Source organism: Gavia stellata, chromosome 1 (genome assembly GCF_030936135.1).
Source record: "Gavia stellata isolate bGavSte3 chromosome 1, bGavSte3.hap2, whole genome shotgun sequence".
Classification (NCBI taxonomy): Eukaryota; Metazoa; Chordata; class Aves; order Gaviiformes; family Gaviidae; genus Gavia; species Gavia stellata.
The window spans coordinates 8,182,816-8,202,788 of NC_082594.1; the positions used below are offsets into that span (position 1 = coordinate 8,182,816).

Genomic DNA, 19,973 nt, shown 5'->3' on the forward strand with positions numbered 1-19,973 from the left:
ATTAGATCCACTCTTCAGGGTTAATTTCCAAATTTCTTTATGCAGTGAATAAGAAATGAAGTTAAAAGCAGATGTTTTAGGGAGTTAGACAGGACTGGAATGAGTTTAAATGTTAACACAGATTAATAAGTAGAATACTGTGTTCATTTGAGCTAATTATTTTCTCAGAAGGCATCCATCCTGTTTAGGCAATTACACAGCCTCAAGTCGTCATTTCTTACCGGTAACTATCAAGGGACCTCATCTGCTAGTTTAAGTTTAAGACTGTTCATGTGTTTTTAATAACACAGATTTAATTTGTAAGCTGCAGTTGAGCTGTTTCCATGTGAATATTCCACACTTACAGAGAAATGCATTTATTCTAAATTTAAACTGTAACTATAGTAACCAGCATTCACTGTTTCAGTAGGAAATATATAAGCCCACTCAAACAGAAGGAAACATGTTGTGTTAATTATCATTCTATCAAAAGACTAGAGTTTTTACTTAAAAAAAAATAATTATCAGAAACTAGGTGTTCTTACTATCCAGACTTAGAAACCAAGTGATTTGCAGGGATGTATTCTAATGTCATTTGTGGGAAACTGTGAAAATTAGAAAACGGGTCATATCTGGACCAATTTGGAAGATATAATAAACCTCACTTTTTTCCCAGCTATTTATTGTCTAGTAAAAATACAATATCGAGCTCTTATAAGCTAGCTTTGCAGGACTCAACTTAGATTTCCTAGAGCAATTCCCAATCTTAGACAAATCGAGTTACTGTTTCAATTATAGGTAGATGATCGGATTTTTTTGCTTGGGTCAGTAGATGATAGATTCTGTAGATGATTTTACAAAGGTAGTAAATGTCACTTTTACGGTAATGACCATATTAGTCAAGATGAGTAAGGACATGAATAGCTTCTTCCTTTCTTTAGATTTCTCTCTCTGCACCTGTTTTCTTGGGGGTTGATTTTGTTTAGGGGAGAGCTCACCCCTTCTTAGATATATTTTTTTTTCATTCCTAGCATTATTATTTAGGCATACTGTGTTAAAAGTTTAAATATACAACATAGGTAAATCTTGTAGTAATGGTGAAGTTCGCTAAGGGTATATAGTTTTCCCACAGGTAAAATATTTACTGCATATATTTCAGTATGCTAATGGATTTTAAGTTTTACTAGCGTGTTTTTAAAATAATGCTCATTCATTGAATAATGGAAATTCAGGATATTGAGCCATAATATTTAGGAACAGAAACATTGAATTATCTAGTGAGATGTCCTTTATAAATGCCTTGTGTGTCTCTTTTTTCCCTCTATATTGAGGACTGTGACTTGTGTTTGTCCAGTCTTGATTCTAAGATATGAATGGATTGAGATGCCACACATTCCTCTTCTATACTATTTTGGTAACTAAACTTACTAAGCATTAAAAAGTAAAACTGTCTGTGTTTTCTTTAGAATTAATTTGTCCGGCATCAGCTCATTGCCAATGATATTGATATGTGTTTTGGTCCCAAAGAGAATTTTTTAGATCTCAGTATTTTTCTTGCTCTGAAGGCATTACATATACGATACAACACTCCTCTCTCAAGCTATGTTTATTGAAGCAACGGATATCAGGACCAAATAACTTGTGAGGCTTTTCATTGGAGCATTTCAACTTTAAATATATGAATACCAGAACTGTACTGACTAAGCAGAGTTTTGGGTCATACCACACTTCAGTTTGGGCTCTCAGGTCCCAGAGGTGGGCTCACAGGGGCTGTGTGCTCTGGTTTTTCAGCTCAGATCGGGACTGAGCTTTCAAAGCGAATGTCCTTTTTGCCCTCTCTTTAGCACTTTGGTTCATCTCGTTTGACAGTCTTGGTGAACGCGTACTAAATTCGTTTGTATTAAACTGGTCTTGACGATGAGCTCACCCAAAGCACCCAACAGCTAATGGGTGGTCAGTTCATGAGGCCAGACTAGAACTAGCCCAAAGAAAAAACCCTGAATTGTGCAGTTTGTGTCCTCTCCTATTTGGCCACGCCATTTGGTAATGCGAACCTGCCCATCTTTGTTTTCAGAACTCACCCCCTCGCAATGAGGTCTTCACTGAAATGAGTCAGGAAAACAAATTCTTTTCATTCTATCTGCTTGCAGATGTTTGTGGAGGGCATGGTTTCAATAAGACCACCCGCCCAATTCACAGCGTTTTAGAGTAGCTGAAAATAGCTCTCCTGCCCCTGAGCATTTGTACATCTCAGAAATGCTCTTTTTGGCAAAACTGTGTAATTTTAGGTAATCAAAGCCTCAAGAAAGCTGCTCTGCACTTGAATATTGTAACAAATAGCATACCTCCATCTTTCGGAAAATAAATTTGAAATTCATTTGTAAATAAGGTTTTTAAGACAAGAAAAACTTTCCAGTGACAGCATATTCAAAATTACTTCAGTTGAGCTGAGGGCAAAACCCTTAAAAATCTGTGGTAAAGTGGGTATTGCAGAACCTAAGATTTAAAGAGTGGTCTTGTGCAAAGGGCTCTGCAATGCTATGGGCAGACCATCCGCGTGTGCGTGGTGAACTTTGGTTTGTGGATTTGAGGCAATTTGAGAAAACTTAAAATACCTAACACATTAGCGAAGGATTGCCCACTAACACATTGGCCCCCGGAAAGCTTCCTGGTACCTCCCTCAAACTCACCTTAGTAAGAAATTCTGTTTTTCTTTGAGATTCAAGGCAAAGGGTGCTCTGAAGCATAAGAGAAAGGAGCTTCGCCCTCCCCTCTTCTAGTCTGCTCCAGCCAGACAAGCTGCTGGATCATTGCAGTCAGCTGATTAACTCTTTAAATCCATTACAACCTCTCCAGTTTTATTACTCAGTTAGTTTTCTGCTGTGGAGAAGGCAGCAATGAGGGGCGCTGCTGGGAGCAGTGGGAAATGGGGCAGGGGGAGAGAAAAGGAGCAAGACTCTCCTTTCCAACCACTGCAATGTCTTACATCTTCTCAACCCATTAGGTGAAACTTCATCCTTTTTACTTTGCATTTGCCATGAGCTTAGACACTGTTCACCACTGCTGGGAGTCACATGCTGTTTTGCAAACTATTTTAAGTTAATTTATAAGGGTTTTTAAAGGTGTTTTTTAAGCAGTTCATGACTCTGAAACCATGGGTTTTTTTGAAAATGGATTCAGAAATGGTGGGATTCACTGTACATTATTTGGACGATCTAAAGCTTCCTCATTTATGTAAGATAGGTATCGAAGTTCCCTCTGTCGGAAGACAAAAAGGTACCTGCACGGAGGGAAATTTTAGTCCATCGTGAAGTGCACATCTGAGAGCACCGAGCTGAACGGTGTATTCTCTGTCCCTGTTTCATTCCTCTGATGGCGGAACAACTCTAAACATTGCCTCATTTTTGGGCAGCTTAAATTAGAGAGGGTAAATCTGTCCTTAATGTGCTTTTACCAGACTCCTGTGTGTGTCGGAGGGAGTGGTGTTCTGCTGGTGTAGGACAGCCAAGGCTCCTCGAATCCAGTCCTGTGTTTGCCAGAAAACTGCTGCTTGGCTGAGGAAGTGGCCTGACATCTCTCCAATTTACAAAATTTGCCTTAAGTGCTCACTTTATGCATAGTAAGCCACCAATGGTCTTGGGAGATCAGATATCAAACATACCATACAAAACGCTGCTATATTCAACATGTGTTTCTTTATTTGTGTTTTTATTTTCCCCAGAGTTGAAAGAAAGGAGCGTGCACGTTTGAAGACAGTGAAATTCAACGCGAAACCTGGTGTAATTGATGCAAAAGGGGTACGTAAATAGCAAAACCTTTTGAAATTGCACTTGGTAAATGTTTTATATGTTGCAGAGTAGAGAAAATTTTAGCAAGATAAGGAATATTTCGATTGTTGCAACCAAGACCTGGAGTATAGTGAAACATAGACCGGAGTATAGTATGATATAATCTTCTAAATAATTAAATACTCTTTTTATTATAATATTGACTGACAGTGCCTCCTAATTGAAGATACTAAGAAAATAAAGAGCATTCTGTGGTAGCTGCAATTGTAGTTAAATGATGGCTAGAGAAGAAAAGATGTTAAAAACTAATGCGGATGGGTAATTATTTAATTAAATAGGGCAAGAAGTCTAAATTCCCTGGCTTCAAAAGCTGTCAAATCTCAAACAAAAGGTTGAATGTTAAAGAGTCCCGGATGCAAAATTTAGATTTCGGATGTTCTGCTTTGGCAGTTGTGACAGACATGGAACATAGGTGTGTTTCACACAAAGCATGCAGGTTCCCTTCCACCAGCGTTATCTGCACAGAACAGCCTTCCTGCTGTTACCCTTCTGCAGCATCACTTTATTGTGCCCAACAGTCAACAGTTTTCACTTGCCTGATGTCTAATATCCTGTACGTTGCCGTCTGGCTGGCAAGAGTTAGAGCATGAGAAATGCCCACAGTCCTGGCTGTTGAGGTATATTTTTCTGCTGAAGTGTAGCTTGCATTTGTAGCAGCAGTGAATACTTGACGTTACATTTGCAGGGATTTATTTTTGAAAACAGTCCAGTTGGCATGCATGGGATTTACAACTGAGGGCTTCTGTGAGCAAACCAAGAGCCGGAGCTTCAGAAACCATCTGCAAAAAGTCCTGTTTGGCTGCAGAGAACACAGGGCAGGGCCAAAGCCGGGTGATGAGAGGACACAGTTGTAGGTAGGTGCCAGCAAGGGACAAAACCAAGTGGTTCAGCAGGTCCCTTCCAGACCTGCTGTTCCTGTGGTCCTCTGCCTAGTTTGAAATTCTCATTCTTAATCTCTTCTTGCTTCATTTCCCACTGTAATGGGAATAATAATACTTCCTTTATCCCAGTTTATTCTGTCCTTCCACTTAGACTGTGATAGATTAGCAGGGTAAGAAGTTCCTCTTGCCATGAAGGTGCAGTTCCTAGCGCAGTGGCTCCCAAGCCTCTACATGTCAGCAAAATAATATTCCAGACTTGCAAATACTTCCCTGTTACTGCTCTACAGAACAGTTCGTGAGTTCAATCCAAATGCAGAATTAATTGCACTGGCTGAAAGCAGTTTTCCAGATTTATAAGGTATGTGGAATCAGAGTTCAGTCTCTGCACATTATTTGCACATGCAGATAACCTGGTATAAAATATATACCAAACTGCATTGTGAAAGGACTTATTTATCTCATTGCATTTCTTCAGAAGTCAGAACTCCATTTTTTAGTTTGAAATGGCCACTCTCTGCAACCCTGTAAATTAGTGTTGCCGTTTATTTTGGGAAATAATAAGCTTTATATTGCCAATGAAATCACTTGTTAAATATCTATTTCCTGTATATAATCAAAGCCTCAGGGGAATAATTCATTCATATAACTAATGGTCCTTATTCAAGTGAGTTTGTCAAGAATTTAATTACCTCTTGATTCCCCGAATTGTTTTTCCGTTTTTGTCATCAGTTGAACATTAATCTTCCAGCCACTCACATCAATGTTTGTTTCGGTGTTTAGGAAATTGCATAATTGCAGACCAAGACCGTTGTACCCTTTTGGGAGCACACATTCTATTGTTAGTATTTGCTAAAATTTGCTTTTGTCTATTAAAAGAAAATCCCACAATTTCAGGGCTTGCATAAGAGGATAAAAGAGCATAAAGGGGAAAAGTTTTCACTGTTAAATTAAGCATCAACACGTAAAATGAGGTGTTTGAGTACATGTATATGTACGTGCATTTTATGGATCAGCATTTCCATTTAGTCTTTCAGTGTTCAAAAAGAAGCAGTGCAAGCTGTCAGTACGTGCTTTACTTTTTTTTTCTGGAAGAAATTCAGTCCAGATAAAAAGGGCTGCATTAAGCCCAGGAGAACTCTTCTGTTCGGAAATCAAGCTAAAACAGAGAGAAAAGATAAGATGAGATAAAAAGATAAGAATCAAGATAAAAATCAGGCTTATGTGTGTCTGTTGCACCTTTGTGCTCATACATTCATGACCATGTGGGCAAGTGGTACTATCTTAATTTGCTCTAAAGATGAAACTGGGAGAATCATATTTCGTGCAATACTTCTAAATTTGGACAGAGATGTGCATGGAAGCCTTTTTTAACAAAATTTAACTGAATACAGAGCATGCTTGGGGTTTTTTGTACAGGTAAAAGGTTTATCATGTTGTGACTTGACTTGAAGCACCTTGCTGGCCCCGATTCCTTCCTTCCCTTATAGAAGCAATGTTTAAGACCTAATAAGCCACAGTAAATGTTTTATGAGATAGCATCAAAACTTTTTTGAGATAACTTCTCTCTGTGGATTTAAAATATGAATTGTCTAGTTATTCTACAAGTTATAAAAGTCCTATGCATTTTTACTGAGAGAGTGGTGAGACACTGGAATAAACTACCCAAGGAAGTGGTGGAGTCACCATCACTGGAGGTGTTCAAGGAACGTGTGGACGAGGCATTGTGGGACATGGTTTAATGGACATGGTGGGGTTAGTTGATGGTTGGACTTGATGACCTTATAGGTCTTTTCCAACCTTAGTGATTCTGTGATTCTGTGATCTGTTTATGCCTCATTTTTAATCCCAAACCTGAAGATAAGACACAAAGACAATATTACAGATGGTGTGACATTTATAGCTGATCAGCTTCTTGAGTCTCACTAAGAAGGTGTTTCAGAACACTCAGTAATACAATTGACAAATCTGTTAGCAGGGGTAGCTAAAGGATAATCTTTCCAAAGGCCCAAAAGTTCCTCTTTTTGAAGCCAAACTTGGGTGCATTACCTCATCTAGAAAATGAGTTTAGCATTTTTTTAAAATGTGATTTAGAATATTTCTATCACTTTTAATTCATTTCACTGGGCTCCTCCAATCCATGGCTTGTGAAATTAAAGTCTACAAAATCAGGCTGGATACAAAAACAGGGAATGTGAATCACAATTAGAGAGCTCCAGTGAAATCTTCCGGTCTCGAGTTTAAATCAGGCAACGGATAGTACCTTTCTGTACAATGCATAATTAAATTCTGATGCTCATTATTACAGGATATTCATAAAAAATAAATAAGTTAAAAAGGAATTAGATAAGTTGGCAAGTAATGGATCCAATGACAACTTTTAACACTTTTGTCGTGTAGCTCAGGACATACTGATTGTTGATTTCAAGAAGCAGAGAGGTTATAAAAGGGGAAGGATCATGTTTCTTCTACTTTTTCTTTTAAACATCTGTTACTGGACAACTTCAGAAAAAACTACTGGGCTAACTGGATCTCTGGTTTAACCCAATAGGGCTACTTTAGTTCATGTGCTGTTTATTTTGACCAAAAGAAACTTATTTGCTCAGGTTCAGAGACATCATCAGAATCCTAGGTCCTATTAACATTTTTTTTAAGATATCAAACCAGTTAGAGATGCTAACACAAGTGTAATAAGGAAAAGAATACAAATACTGGTATAACCAGCTTCATTTCACCAAGCAAAGATTGTGCTTCAGTTGTGTTGACCAAGTTCAGTCTCTAACTTCATCCTTATAATTGCAGTAAAGATCTTCACCAGCTTTTCTAATTGTTACTGAAGGTAACTGGAGTATCAAAGCAACTGGTCCACCCCTCTGGTTCCCTATGGCTGCTCTATGCTACTGCAGCAAAGGGAGGGTCTCCAGGACACTGGCTACCTTAGAGTTTCAAACATAAAAAAGATAAATGAAGATAAGATAACACAGTTACGATTTCCTAAGCATTTGCTGCCTCAGTCTATGGGACCCACTGGTCTATGGATAATCAATGGAAAATAGAGCAGCCCAAAGGTTTATGTCTGATATTTATGCTGGAGGAAGCTACAGGAGTTATGTGAGCACAAACTTAATTAAAAAGTATGTTGTATGCTATGTTGAACTCAGGATCACATCCCAAGTCTTTTCAGGTGCTCAGCTTTACGCCAGAAGGAGCAGAACATGTTAGTAGCTGTGAGCAGGGTTATGTATGTGCCAAAGCAGCACACTGAACTCTTGGTAATTCCTCCTATCATAGGCTTCAGGCTGAACAAGAATAGCCTTTCCTTTTCTAATCCTAAAACCCACAGTGGTTGAGGACTTTTCAGATTTTTACTGAATCAAAAAGAATGTCAAACAACGATGGAAATATTACAGAGGGAAAACAGATGAGCCAGGAATCTTCTTTTTTCTCAACTGTTCTAATTACAACCAGTCTTTCAGGAGATGAAAATAGTATCTCTTTTGCTTTTCTCCCTGTCAGATCGTATACTCTTTCTTGACTGTCTCTTGAAAATATTTTTATAGTGGAAACTGTAGCTCTTGGAAATACCTTTATCAACATCTCACCTTTTTTCTAATACTTATGGATGTTGCCTGTTCCCAGAGAAGTGTTGCACCATCTTGAAGCATAATGTTTAAGTAAAACTTAACGTTATATAGAGAACTGGTATTTTATACCACATGCCTTTTCATTTCCCACCTTATTTGGCCAGAACATTGTCTTATGACAAATACCCAATTTCAGTTCCCAGTGGAATAAATGTCATGCCTCTTAAAATCTCTCAATTTTTAATGTGTGTCTCAGGGTGCATGGAGGAGTGTTCAGTCCATGGTTAGTGGACTAGTGAGGCTGCTCAGCAGGGTGCTGAATGGGGACGAGGTGCTTGACAAGAAAGGCGACTGCCCCATCCCTCCCAAATCTCTCCCAGCAGCTCTGCTGCACATCAGCAGTGCAGGTCCTGGGCTGTGACCCACACCATATTGCTCCATCACTATCCATTAGTCTTTTTTCTGTTCATTTAGCTCATCATCCACAGTTTTTTCCATATTCCAGTCAGATCACTTACATTGCTCTCAGCCTGCCCCTTCAAATGTCTCTGAATGTATTTATTATGACATGAATTTAATAATATTTCTCATGAGCAGACTCTGTTTACGGATCCCACAGCCCTGCCTGCAATGTAAGGTCACCCTCTTGCTTTATTGTCATTTTAGCAACATCGCACTGAGGCATAGAAGGAAAAAGCTAAAATTGACTGAGATAGCAAACTTGATATTGTGGTGTAAATAAAAACCCTCTGCATACTCAATGCACCTCTCCTCCAAATGTCAAAATCCAGTGACTGTCAGGACTTGATACGTAGGACATGTTTTGACAGCTTATTATGTATTTGGAAAAAAAGAACAAAAACACCCACCTATTTCCAAACAAATTTATGCTCTAGAAAATCATGGTATTTTCAGCCCTAGTCATCAAATCAGAGAAAAACTGGTCCGAAAGAAACCTCAGGTGGTCACCGAGTCTACCTCCTGCCCTGAGGGTGTCTTCTGTACCTTCCTCCTGTCTCGCAGATTTTTCTAATCTCTACTTCAAGACCTGCCACGACAGAAATTTCACATTCTTCCCAAACAGTCTGCTCCAGTCCTCCACTCTCCTCATCATTAGAAATGGCTAAACTTCTGCAGTTTAAGCCTTTTGTTATTTCTGCTCCTATCAATGTATACAGAGACCGGATTATTTGTCACCTTCTTCACCAAGCAGAACCTGCAGTCCCACCTGCCCTGGTCTCAGGCGCAGCGGCTGTGCTAGTGGTTCACCACGGCAGATCGATGCAGAGAAAGGGGTGATAATCCCAACTGAATCCCTGCTTCTCAGAAATTTGAAAGAAGATGTATTGGACTATCTATCCTCTCTCTCTGGCTATCAAAAATTGTTTCTAACATCTATCAGTGTTTTACTAGGGTTAGGTTTTCTAAGTATAAAGTTTCACCGCTTTTAGGGAGAAACCGTTCCGTAGCCCATAATCAGAAAGTTTTCCGCATATTCAGTGTATTTTTACCAACGTTTCTTTGCACTCCTCTTCTAAAAATATTTGACATAATAACTGGATTTCCTAAAGTGATTGGTACTGGGACAATAATAGAAGCAGAAGAAAATCCGCAATATGAGCGTGTTTGAAAACCTGCACCTTCATTGTGGAGCTAGCTGCTGACGTGGAGAGCCCGGTAACACACGCTCTCCAGTTTCTCACATTGCACTGACAGAGAAAGAGTAGACTCTCTGACATGTCCCAAAAATTGCACTCATTGACCCCTCAGTTTTCCTTATAAAATAAACCACTCAATTGCTTAATCACGTTTGTGTTCTGAATTCCCTCCAGTCAGTAGCAAAATGGTAGTGAAAGGAGAGATACTGGGCTGGGAATAGCATTTCTGTCCACGTTGGTGTGTATTTGTCCATGTGTACATGTAAGAAAAGAGAAAAGGAGGGGCCTCTGCCTTCTTTTCCCCTTTACATTTGGTGATCAGAAAATAGCAACAAACACCGAGTAAAAGATAATGGAAGTGTCAAACACCAGAATGTGTGGGATCACAGGTGGAGTGATTTACTAAGAAGAAGAGAGCTTGAACATAAATTAAGCAGCATACACCTACCCGCAAGGATGATATGGAGGAGGGTTAGTGAAGGTGGCATAGGCACTGACACACAATTAAATATTCTTTATTCTTGGTCTCAGCCAGATTTATCCCTCCTTACTGATCTAGCCTGACTTTTCTCCTAGTCTTTCTAATTTCTTCTTGCTATTTAATGGGAACGGCTGCCTGTGGGGTATTCTTCAAAGAAATCTGAGCACTCTTACTGCAGTAAGTGCTCAGGTCAGCTATAAATTGGCCTCCAACTGGTATTCCGAGCGCTGCTTACAAAAATGATGACTTGTGTAGCTGTAATCTTCGGGAACTGGAGGTACATATGCCTGGGAGCAATGTGCCTAGGAGCAATCTGCCTGTATGTACTTGCCTGCATAATCCAGCCCTTTTATATTTTTTCTAGCCTGCCACTACTGTAGTTTTTAAGGAGCAGCCAGTGAATAATGCAGCTGCAATGTTGTTCTAGTGCTATACTTACTGCTATTTTTAAAGACGTTGGGTTAAAGAGGGCAGAGTGAACCGCAGTCAGCTCTGTTGCCCAGGATAGCAGCTGGAAGAGAATAACCTGGATGCAGTGCAAGACTGGAGAGCAGCAGGAGAAGGCTACTCCACCAGGACCCAAGGGCGACAGCAGCCTCACAACAAGGGGTGCAGTCCAGGGCAGTCCCAGGGCATGAACAGCAAGTCTGGTGGCAGCAGCCAAGGTTGGTCCGCAGCCCTGAGGTTCCCAGAAAGTCTGGACCAGAAGGTCCAAACAAGCCAAGAAATCACGTCAGTAAGGTGAGGTGGGATGGGCAAGACACAAGGCAGGGCACAGGCAAACCGACAGCATAGCTCTGGCAAGGACCACAGGCTGTGGGAGTTTACTGAACCTACTTGTCCCGCAGACACACGTCCCACCGATGGGTTCCCAGATGAGACCATGAACAACCAGGACTGAGTTGCTGTTTGCTTTCTTCTGTGACCATCAAAGCACTTTAATTTGATCCAAAATGTTCCAGCTTGCCTTTCTTGTCACTATTTGAACAGCATCTCCTACCAGTAGACTGCAAAAGACAATGTTAACAATTAATATACTAATGGCTTATACAGCTTAACATAAGGCTTATACTACCAATTCTGACTAATTTTGATCATTAGAAATAAAATGTCAGTCTTTGCTGTGTAATTAAATTTTAGTTTAAAACACTTTTTCCATTTCTTGGTGCTACTTCCACTTGCAGTATCAATTGAATCGAGTATTCTCTTTTACTCCCATTACATCATGTTTCTAATGTGTTGAAGACAAAAAGCCTTCCCATTAAATGCAGTAGAAGTTGACCTGAGCCCTAGTATGTGTTTTTTGCTAAGGTTTGTTATATTGGTTTAGTCACATTAAAAATAGCAGACATGAACCGGAGTACAAAGAATATTAATTCAGTTCCCCAGCTTAGAGACATTTGAAGTGAAACCTTGGTTTAGGCAGGCCCTAAAAAAAAAAAAAAAAAAAAAAAGAGTATTTCCACTCTGATCTGATTCCTAATAACATTTTAGCATTCCTAGTACAATTTAGCATCCAGAATGTTTCACAGTGTGGCCTCAGCTGTATAAACAAAATGACTCTTCAATAACACTCCAACAAACACATTGCAATTTGCCCAAAACAAAAATGTTTTATTGTCTCAGTGCCAGAAAATTATTGGACACCCACTGATATTACAAATAATTAATAATAATTCCTAGCTAAAATATGCTTCTATTAGGCATTTATTTCTAAGCTTCTGGAAAATGAGGAGCACATGCAGAGATGGGTCGTGATGTTCCAGCTTGTCTTTTACCTGTCACAAAAGTATTTTACCTGCACAATTGGAAAGCCTGAAATATGGCTTCCTGCAGAAATATTATTTACACATGGTGGTGGAACAATTCTGTAAATGATGTAAAACATTAGCTGATATTTTTTAACACGAATTTGCTGTGTCCTAAATTAAAATTTCTCTGCCTCAGAAATCCCAGAGGGAACAGCTCTTCCTTTCTTCATGGTCAAGAGCACCAACCTGTCACTGTTCTTAAAAAGAGATGTGATGAGTCATGCGTTGACTGTAGAGGGAACTTGGGGTCACTGTCTCTGCCCCAGGCACCTACGGGGTAAATGTTTAAAGTTTGATGCAGTGGATCCCATTTCTGTGACCCTTAACTGGGTGCACCTTCTAAAAAACATAGCAGCCGTTTCAAGACACGGTGAGATGGGATTATGGCCCTTCAGTGCTTCACAAGGCTAAGGCATGACAAGGAGGTGCAGTCCTTATCTGTTTTATCTTGATAGGACTTGATAATCTAAACTTTAAGAACCACAGGTCCTTATTCAAACTGTGCAGTGTAAAAGCCTAACATAGACATCTCAGCCAGGTTTTTTTGATTGTTCTTTGTGCTAGTAGTTGCAGTAAATAAACTAGGCACCAGTAACATGTATTCTGAATATACTCTTCCATTACCATTTTGCCAAGTGCAAAATATAAATGCTTCGATAGCTTAGGTTAGGTTAGGTTAGGTGAGTTTAGGTTAGGTTAGGTTAGGTTAGGTTAGGGTAGGTGAGGCTAGGTTAGGTTAGATTAGGCAAAGCTATCTAGAAATGCATAGGGGAAAGCCCTCTGCTCAGCCAACATATAGCTCCTGCGGTGTCAATACGAATTACGCTGTTGCTGTGGAGATAGTGCAGGCTCCTGAAGGTCTTTGCTTGTATACCTACAGGTAGAAAAATTACAGACAAGAAAAGCCCCTTTTGCTCAGAACTGAGCTTTTTATAGAAAATCATTCTGCATGTCATTTATTTGCAAGAGTTGTGAATCAGTATTTTACTGTACACTCCCCCATCTCAGAATGATTGAAATTTGCTTTGCTGTAACCAGAGAATAAGAACACTTTTTCATGTGTGCAACCTAAAATAAGCTTTGGAAATCATTCATGTCATAAAATTTCTGGGTTTACATCTCCATTACTAACTGACATAAAAACCATTGTTTCTGCAATACTGGAATTTAGTTGTTACTCTTTAGCAATCATTCAATAATGCTTCTCTGTGATAAAATGGAAATTAATGACAAGGATAAAAAAGTAATGTGAAATCGTATTGCAAATTCCTCACCAACTGGTCCTTAGAGGTAGGTCTTTATAAGAAGTCAAAAAAAGCTGGTGGAAATTATTAAAAGCAAATTGCTGAGCAGAGATATTTTCTGCGCAAGGACTTTCATTGGCACAGGGCATTAGTAGGTCTGAGGACACTCTCCAGAGCTTTGGTGTGAAACTGCCCGGTGCAGGGAGGAGGAATAAATTGCTCTTCTCCATCTGGCTTTGTGGCCGTCTTGCTTTTCGTTTTCTCTCTGATGGATTTAAGTTTTGGAAAAGGCTGCAGCACCTCAGAAATGGGGGCAGCATTGGGTGTCATGGAAGGATCAGATCTCAGCATCATTCCTGCCAGTGCAACCTCTGTCTTGGAGGAGATGTCTTCTCCCCAAGCCAGAGGAAAAACTGGGTCTTGTTTGTCCAGCTGCCCTTGCTCTTTCATGCATTTTCACATCCTTCAGAGTCCTGTCTTCACATTTCGAAACAGCTGGAGCTGGTGCCAGGCAGTGGACACCGGCTGCACATCTGTGTTGACCTGAGCCCATATTATTGGGCTGCCCTGATCGTTCCTCTTGAGCTGAACACATTTCATTCAGCATTTCTGCAAGGTACGTTAGAAATACTGCTGTCATCAGCATCTAGTACACTCATGTGCTGAAGTAATCAAATGAAATTCAGTTGATAAAACAGCACATAGCCAGGAAAATTTAACAGTACAGTGTCTTGTTGCTCCAGAATATCCTGAGGCACTCCATAAAGACATGCAATAATTTAGTAATAATGCCTGTCAGGCCCAGGTCCCAGTTGAAAGTAAGGAAAACAAGGGAGTATTCCGTTTCAATTTATGCCACGGTAGCAGTGTTGACTCTAGCAGGGAACTGGCATGCCTTAAGGAACCTGGTTTTTTAAAGTGACAAAACTGTACTAGAAATTGTGAAAAATACTGTCAAGTCAAGGCTTTTACTCAGCTGAAGTGAAGAAATATGTTTTCGTTGCTTTCTTTTAAAAATCCAGTAGAAGTTTTTCTTTCAAATTAAAAAAAATACTGAAGTAAAACATCTCTGGATCTGTTTTCCAGTTATAAAAAAAAAAGAAAAGCCATTTGCATTTATTGAGAAGTAAAAATTCTAAATATCTGCAACTTGTAAGCATAATAGAATAGAGTAGCAAATGTGAGAAATAAAGGCTTTGGGGTTTAACCTGATCCAGACGCTGAAAAATATTTCTGCCTATTGGCAGATTATTGTCAGTCAAAGAAAATACTGACAGTCTTTTCTTCAGTTAATGAGCAATTTAAATACATGTATTTCATAGATTTTCCAGTTTCTTCAGCCTGATAATTGTGTACAGTTTATTTATAAGACAATATTGTTTCTTAGGTGGCAATAATGTTAGGGACTATAGTATCAGTGGTTTTTATCCCACAATAAGTGTGTGCCATCCCTGCTTAGGTAAGAGAGATGTTTAAGAGAGTCACTGACATAAAGATGTGTAGTGTAATGTTTAAATTGGTCACAGATTAAATATAACACTGTGAAAATTTGCTAGCACAGATAGAATACCAAAGTTTACAGCTGAGAGTTGATTGCTTTTCTTCTAAGCTGTTCCAGCAGAAATTTGTGCTGAGTTTAACTTCATGTGTGTGCTATTTTTATAACTTGTTGTCTAATGCCCTGAATTAAATGGTAGGAAATGTGCATGAATGTATAGATAATGTCACAGTTACTTGGCTTTTCTACTAAAAAAGTGGGTGAAAAGAAAAATTTATAGTATTGGCAATAGCTAGTGTCAAAGAATTAGAACCAGAACAAAGTTTCTTTCTAGTAAGATTTCACACAAAGCTCCAGAAGAGTGCAGTTAAACATTAACACCCATCAAGACAGTACAGTCTCTATATTTCACATCTTTATTTCTGGCTCACTCAAATTCAAGCAGTTCAGTTATGATTGACTTGGTGACTCACAGGCCATGGTTGGGAGGTTATAGGGACGTGGGAACAGCCAACCTGGGTCAAAGCCAAAGTCCATCTAATTCAATATCCCCATCTGTGAGACTGGTAGTATGAGGTGCATTACTGGAAGACGTAGGAACTTCACCTCCTCCACAAACCTCACACCAGTCTTTTAGAGATTGACTTTGTTTTTGTTTGCCCATGCCTTTACTTTTTATGATTTTAGCTGTAAGGCCTAAATAAATCAATGTTTTAAGTGAAAACCATGAGCCTGGTATGATTCACTGTCTCCTGAGCCAGGTCTTTGCCATAATTCAGCCTGCTACACCAGTCACCTGTGAGTGCAAACACTCTTCTTTTAACTCAAAAGGGCAGTTCAAAAGATAAGTCTGCTCCGATTATCTTTCAGTGAATAGTTTGAAGGCATGTAGGTATTGTAAATCTTTCTCCACTACTACTTCACAAAATAAGAGTAATAAAGGTCTTTATCCAAATTATTCTTTTTATGCAATGGTCCAGTTTAAGTAGTAGTTTACACTTGCACAAGTCAAGTGGGCAGCACTTGATTGCGCAAATAAACGATTCCACAAAAAATAGTGATAAAGGAGCAAGTTGGGGGGGTTTTAACAGCACAGGTAGTAACTAACACTTTCTCTGGTTTTATTTATTAGTGAGATTAATTCAAAAGGATGGCATAGGGGAGACCAAACACTTCAATTTAATTTGCAAATCTAAGGAAGCACCAGCAGTCAACTGGGAATCAGAGTTAAGAAAAAGATATGAGACAATACCTGATCAAAACTCAGCAATGAAGATCAAGCTGACAAAGGTCCTACAGTGTACACTGTAGGAAAATCTGTGGGTCCGGGCCGGTGATCAGACAGTCCCAAAACTTTGTCAAGCGCACACCAATGTTATTGTTGATCTCTGAGGCTCTTTCGTCATCGTTGTTGCACAAAGGATGCTGAGACAGGTTCACGTGCTCAAAGATTTATTATCAGTAGCCAATGGTATACGTCAGCTCTAACAGGGAAAGTTACTTTTTGGAAAAAAAAATTTAAGAAGAGCAGAGGAAGATTTGGGACAAGATTGCCAAACATCGAATACACTTTCTAACTCCAGAGACAGCCTTGAGAAAGGAGAGGAGGAACTTCCCAGTGCCCTTATGACTGTAGTGAGCCCGGCTAGGTCAAAGCCTGTGCTGGACCCCAGCACAACTCTGTGATGCTGGATCTGTGAGCATCTCATCGCAGAAACCAGGAGAGGCTTATTGTTTAGCGCTTTTCCCTTCACCCCCCCCCCTTTCTCTCCTGGCACTGCAGTGTTATTCCCCATAGTGCTTAAGATTAGCAGATTTGTTTTAAATGTGAAAAATGATCTAGGCTTTTCCATTTCCCTTGGGGCAGATTATTCTACATCCAAATTGATTTCACTGTCAAGGAGCTTTGCCCTTTCTTATTTTCACATTATTAATTTCGGTGTTGCTGCTTGAACAAATCCTTCCCACCTTCTTTGTGTACAGCCTTCAGATACTTGTAAATGACCTTGGCTGTCACGTATGCAAGGTTTTTACATTGGCGTTTCAATCCTGCCAACAGTGATGCAATGTAAATTAGCACAGATGAGTACTCCCTTTTTAATGTGATTCGTACCTTGCACCAAGTTAAACACATCTTTGCAGAATTGGAAATACTTCCTTTACATGCTTTCTTGAAAGTCTATTAGTCTTTCTGTTCCCCTGGTAGTTCGTGTTGTTTGGAACTGTTTTTTTGTTAGAAATTAAAACTGAGTTGCTGGCTGACAAGTGGCATTAAGTCAGTCTCAAAAAAAGATTAGTAAAATTTCATATTTATTAATATTAAACACCACCACCCTTGTCTGCAGAAGCTAGACAGAATGGAGTTTTTAATCAGTCTTGTACTTTTTCATTTTGGAATTCCAAGATCCAAATCTCCCTGTAGCTTCATGGGAAAACTAAGCACACAGAGTTATCTTCATCTGAGCTTCTTCTCACTCAAAGTTTGTTCTCACTTGTCAAAACAGATCATGGTGCAAAAATTCAATGAGGAATAACTGCAGCCCAGGCTTTTTTTTTTTCTTTCTTTTTTTTTTTTCCCAAATACGTGCAGTATGTAAGAAAATTTAAGGTTGAACTTAATAGAATAAGGACATCCTTCCCCCTGCATCTCATAAAAAGACATAGAGAAGTTGGCAAGTGTTGCTTGCCAGCATGTAACTGTGTGGTCAGACCGTGAATGAAAGATATATGTCTTAAGGAATATAATGCGTGGTCACTATACAACCAGGCTTACAGTTGCCACTGACAGCTTACTTCTTAGTTTATCTTTTGCATGTCTGCACAGACCTCATTAGGAGCTTTCTGTGAGTGTGAACCCAGTCTACGGCCAAGTTTGTGGTTACACCAGGAAAGCAAGAATGGCTCAGTAGCATTGGCTTTCCTCTAGACTTGGTCAAGTCACTTGACCTCAGTATACTTCATTATCTTAATAAAAGAGACTACCACGGCCTCAGTGAGAGTATCCACCAGGTCATAGCGTTGACCTAGTCCCCACAAAGTGCCTGTAAGGGCACTGCTATGATCCTGGTATTGCAGATGCAATGAGGCAGAAGATCCCAAAGTGCAGTTTGACCCACGTTCCCCAGACCGTGCTGCCATGCTAACTGCAAAACCACTTTTCACACAAAGCCAATATATTAACACAGGATTCTCTTCAGAAGTTTGTTCTGGAGACTTCATATTCATCATGCACTCGGAACTGCTAGGTGAAAAAGCCCACTATAAAAGCAGAGAGGTGATATATATGTTTGAAAGGAGAAATAACACTGAGTATCTGTTATAGTCCAAAACTTTTCTTTCTGGTATCAGTGCAACTCTTTAGTATGATGGGAGAGGTTTAAGAGCGTTTGAATGCCCAAACCTTTATTAAAGTCCATGTTCAAACAGAGTAAAAGAATGTCCCTAATAAAAAAATTGTTAATTAAATATAGAAAATAGGATTGCAGGGACATAATGTTGATGATAAATTTTGTAGATTTTTTTGTAGAATGCTGTATAAGTGAGGGCTTTTCATTTAAGTTGGGCCAAAAACAGGTATTAGAGAAGAATCAAAAAAACCATGGAACATGAAAAGCAGCAAAATGAATGAACTTCTCATATACGCTGCTAGACCAATCTCAGAAGACGACTGACATAGATAATCATATAACATAAAAACTAGGCTAAAGCTTAGCTCAAACCTGCCTAAAAATAGGTGGTAAATGAAATTCATCTACACCCTATATAAAAGAATTTCACAGCCAGTGCTCTGGAAGAGCATTTTCTCAGGTGATCCCCAAACACTGGTTCCTGGTTCATGGCTGGGGATTAGCACTGTTTGAATGAAATAGCAAAATAAAGCATTCCCAATGTCTTTGGGAGTTTAATGGCTTTTAGAAGAGATGGTTGCTTTTAGAGCTTTTAGAACAACAAAAGAAACCATATTGCCAACATATTAGGCTCTCCTGCAAAACATAAAGAGGACAACTTCTATCAAGAGCACATCTGTACTGAACAGTATGGCTGGATCAGCTACATTATGAAAAAAATTGGGAAGAAGCTCAAAGTAAACAATGATGTAGTCACCTATTGCAGTATGATGCAACTACCAAATTACTGATGCACTATTCTTTGTGATGTCTACCACTATAAAGCAAATTTTGAAATTGGATTGTTTATTCAATGTTACATGAAAATCTCCTTTAAAAAACGCTATCCTGTTAGATGATAAGTAACATATATATATATGGCTGCTGCACCTAGGGAAAAGCATTTAGAACACAAAAATTATGTTGGCACAAAAAAATACTGAAGGGAGTTCTTAAGAAGAAGAAACACACAGTGTCTTAATGTCTGTCACAACCAGGGAAGGTTGGTATGTGTAAGCCAGACTTACACAGCTGGGGACATCTGGGGATATTTGGTCAAGCAAGAGTGTACATCACAATTTTTTTCTGGCTTCTTCAAAACACAGTCTATGCCTGAGTAATATCAAACAAGAACTCAAGCCAGGACATCAGTGAAAGCTTTTCTCCTCCTTTTTTTGAGAAAAGACTCTTTTTTTATCACAGTTCAAATGTTGTGAAGAATGACATCACTGTTCAGTTGTCAAACAGTACTTGAAAATGTCATTTGCTTTTTAGTCTTAGGCACTTGCCTATAAAAAGTGCCTACTAAAGCCAATTCCTAGGTTAGTGGTAGTCTGTGTGAACTGACAGTAGTGAGGTATAAAAGCTCTTTATTGTCCAGTTTTTCACTGAGACTGAAATGCTCAAGTTATTTGCCACTACAGATTTTTACAATATTCATGCAAAGAAATTGCAGCATATACAGGAATCCATCTTCAGGCACTTCTTCACTGACTTTCAGAAACTCTGCCTGCATAAATACTGTTAATCAAGCCTAACCTTGATACCACAATCTCAATTCAGTTGCATGCAACTTCTGCATTGGGCAAATACCTCTCTCATTTAT

General features: G+C 39.2%; 1 protein-coding gene across 7 annotated transcripts in view; it reads left to right on the forward strand.

The window, feature by feature from the left end:
• The window catches only part of DLG2 (discs large MAGUK scaffold protein 2), a 660,722-nt gene that overhangs the window by 614,354 nt on the left and 26,395 nt on the right, over positions 1-19,973 (forward strand). For all 7 annotated transcript variants that reach the window (XM_059823460.1, XM_059823481.1, XM_059823437.1 and 4 more), the window contains one exon: positions 3,701-3,776. In XM_059823460.1, the coding sequence (XP_059679443.1) occupies positions 3,701-3,776 (76 nt within the window). The remainder of the gene's footprint in view (positions 1-3,700; positions 3,777-19,973) is intronic.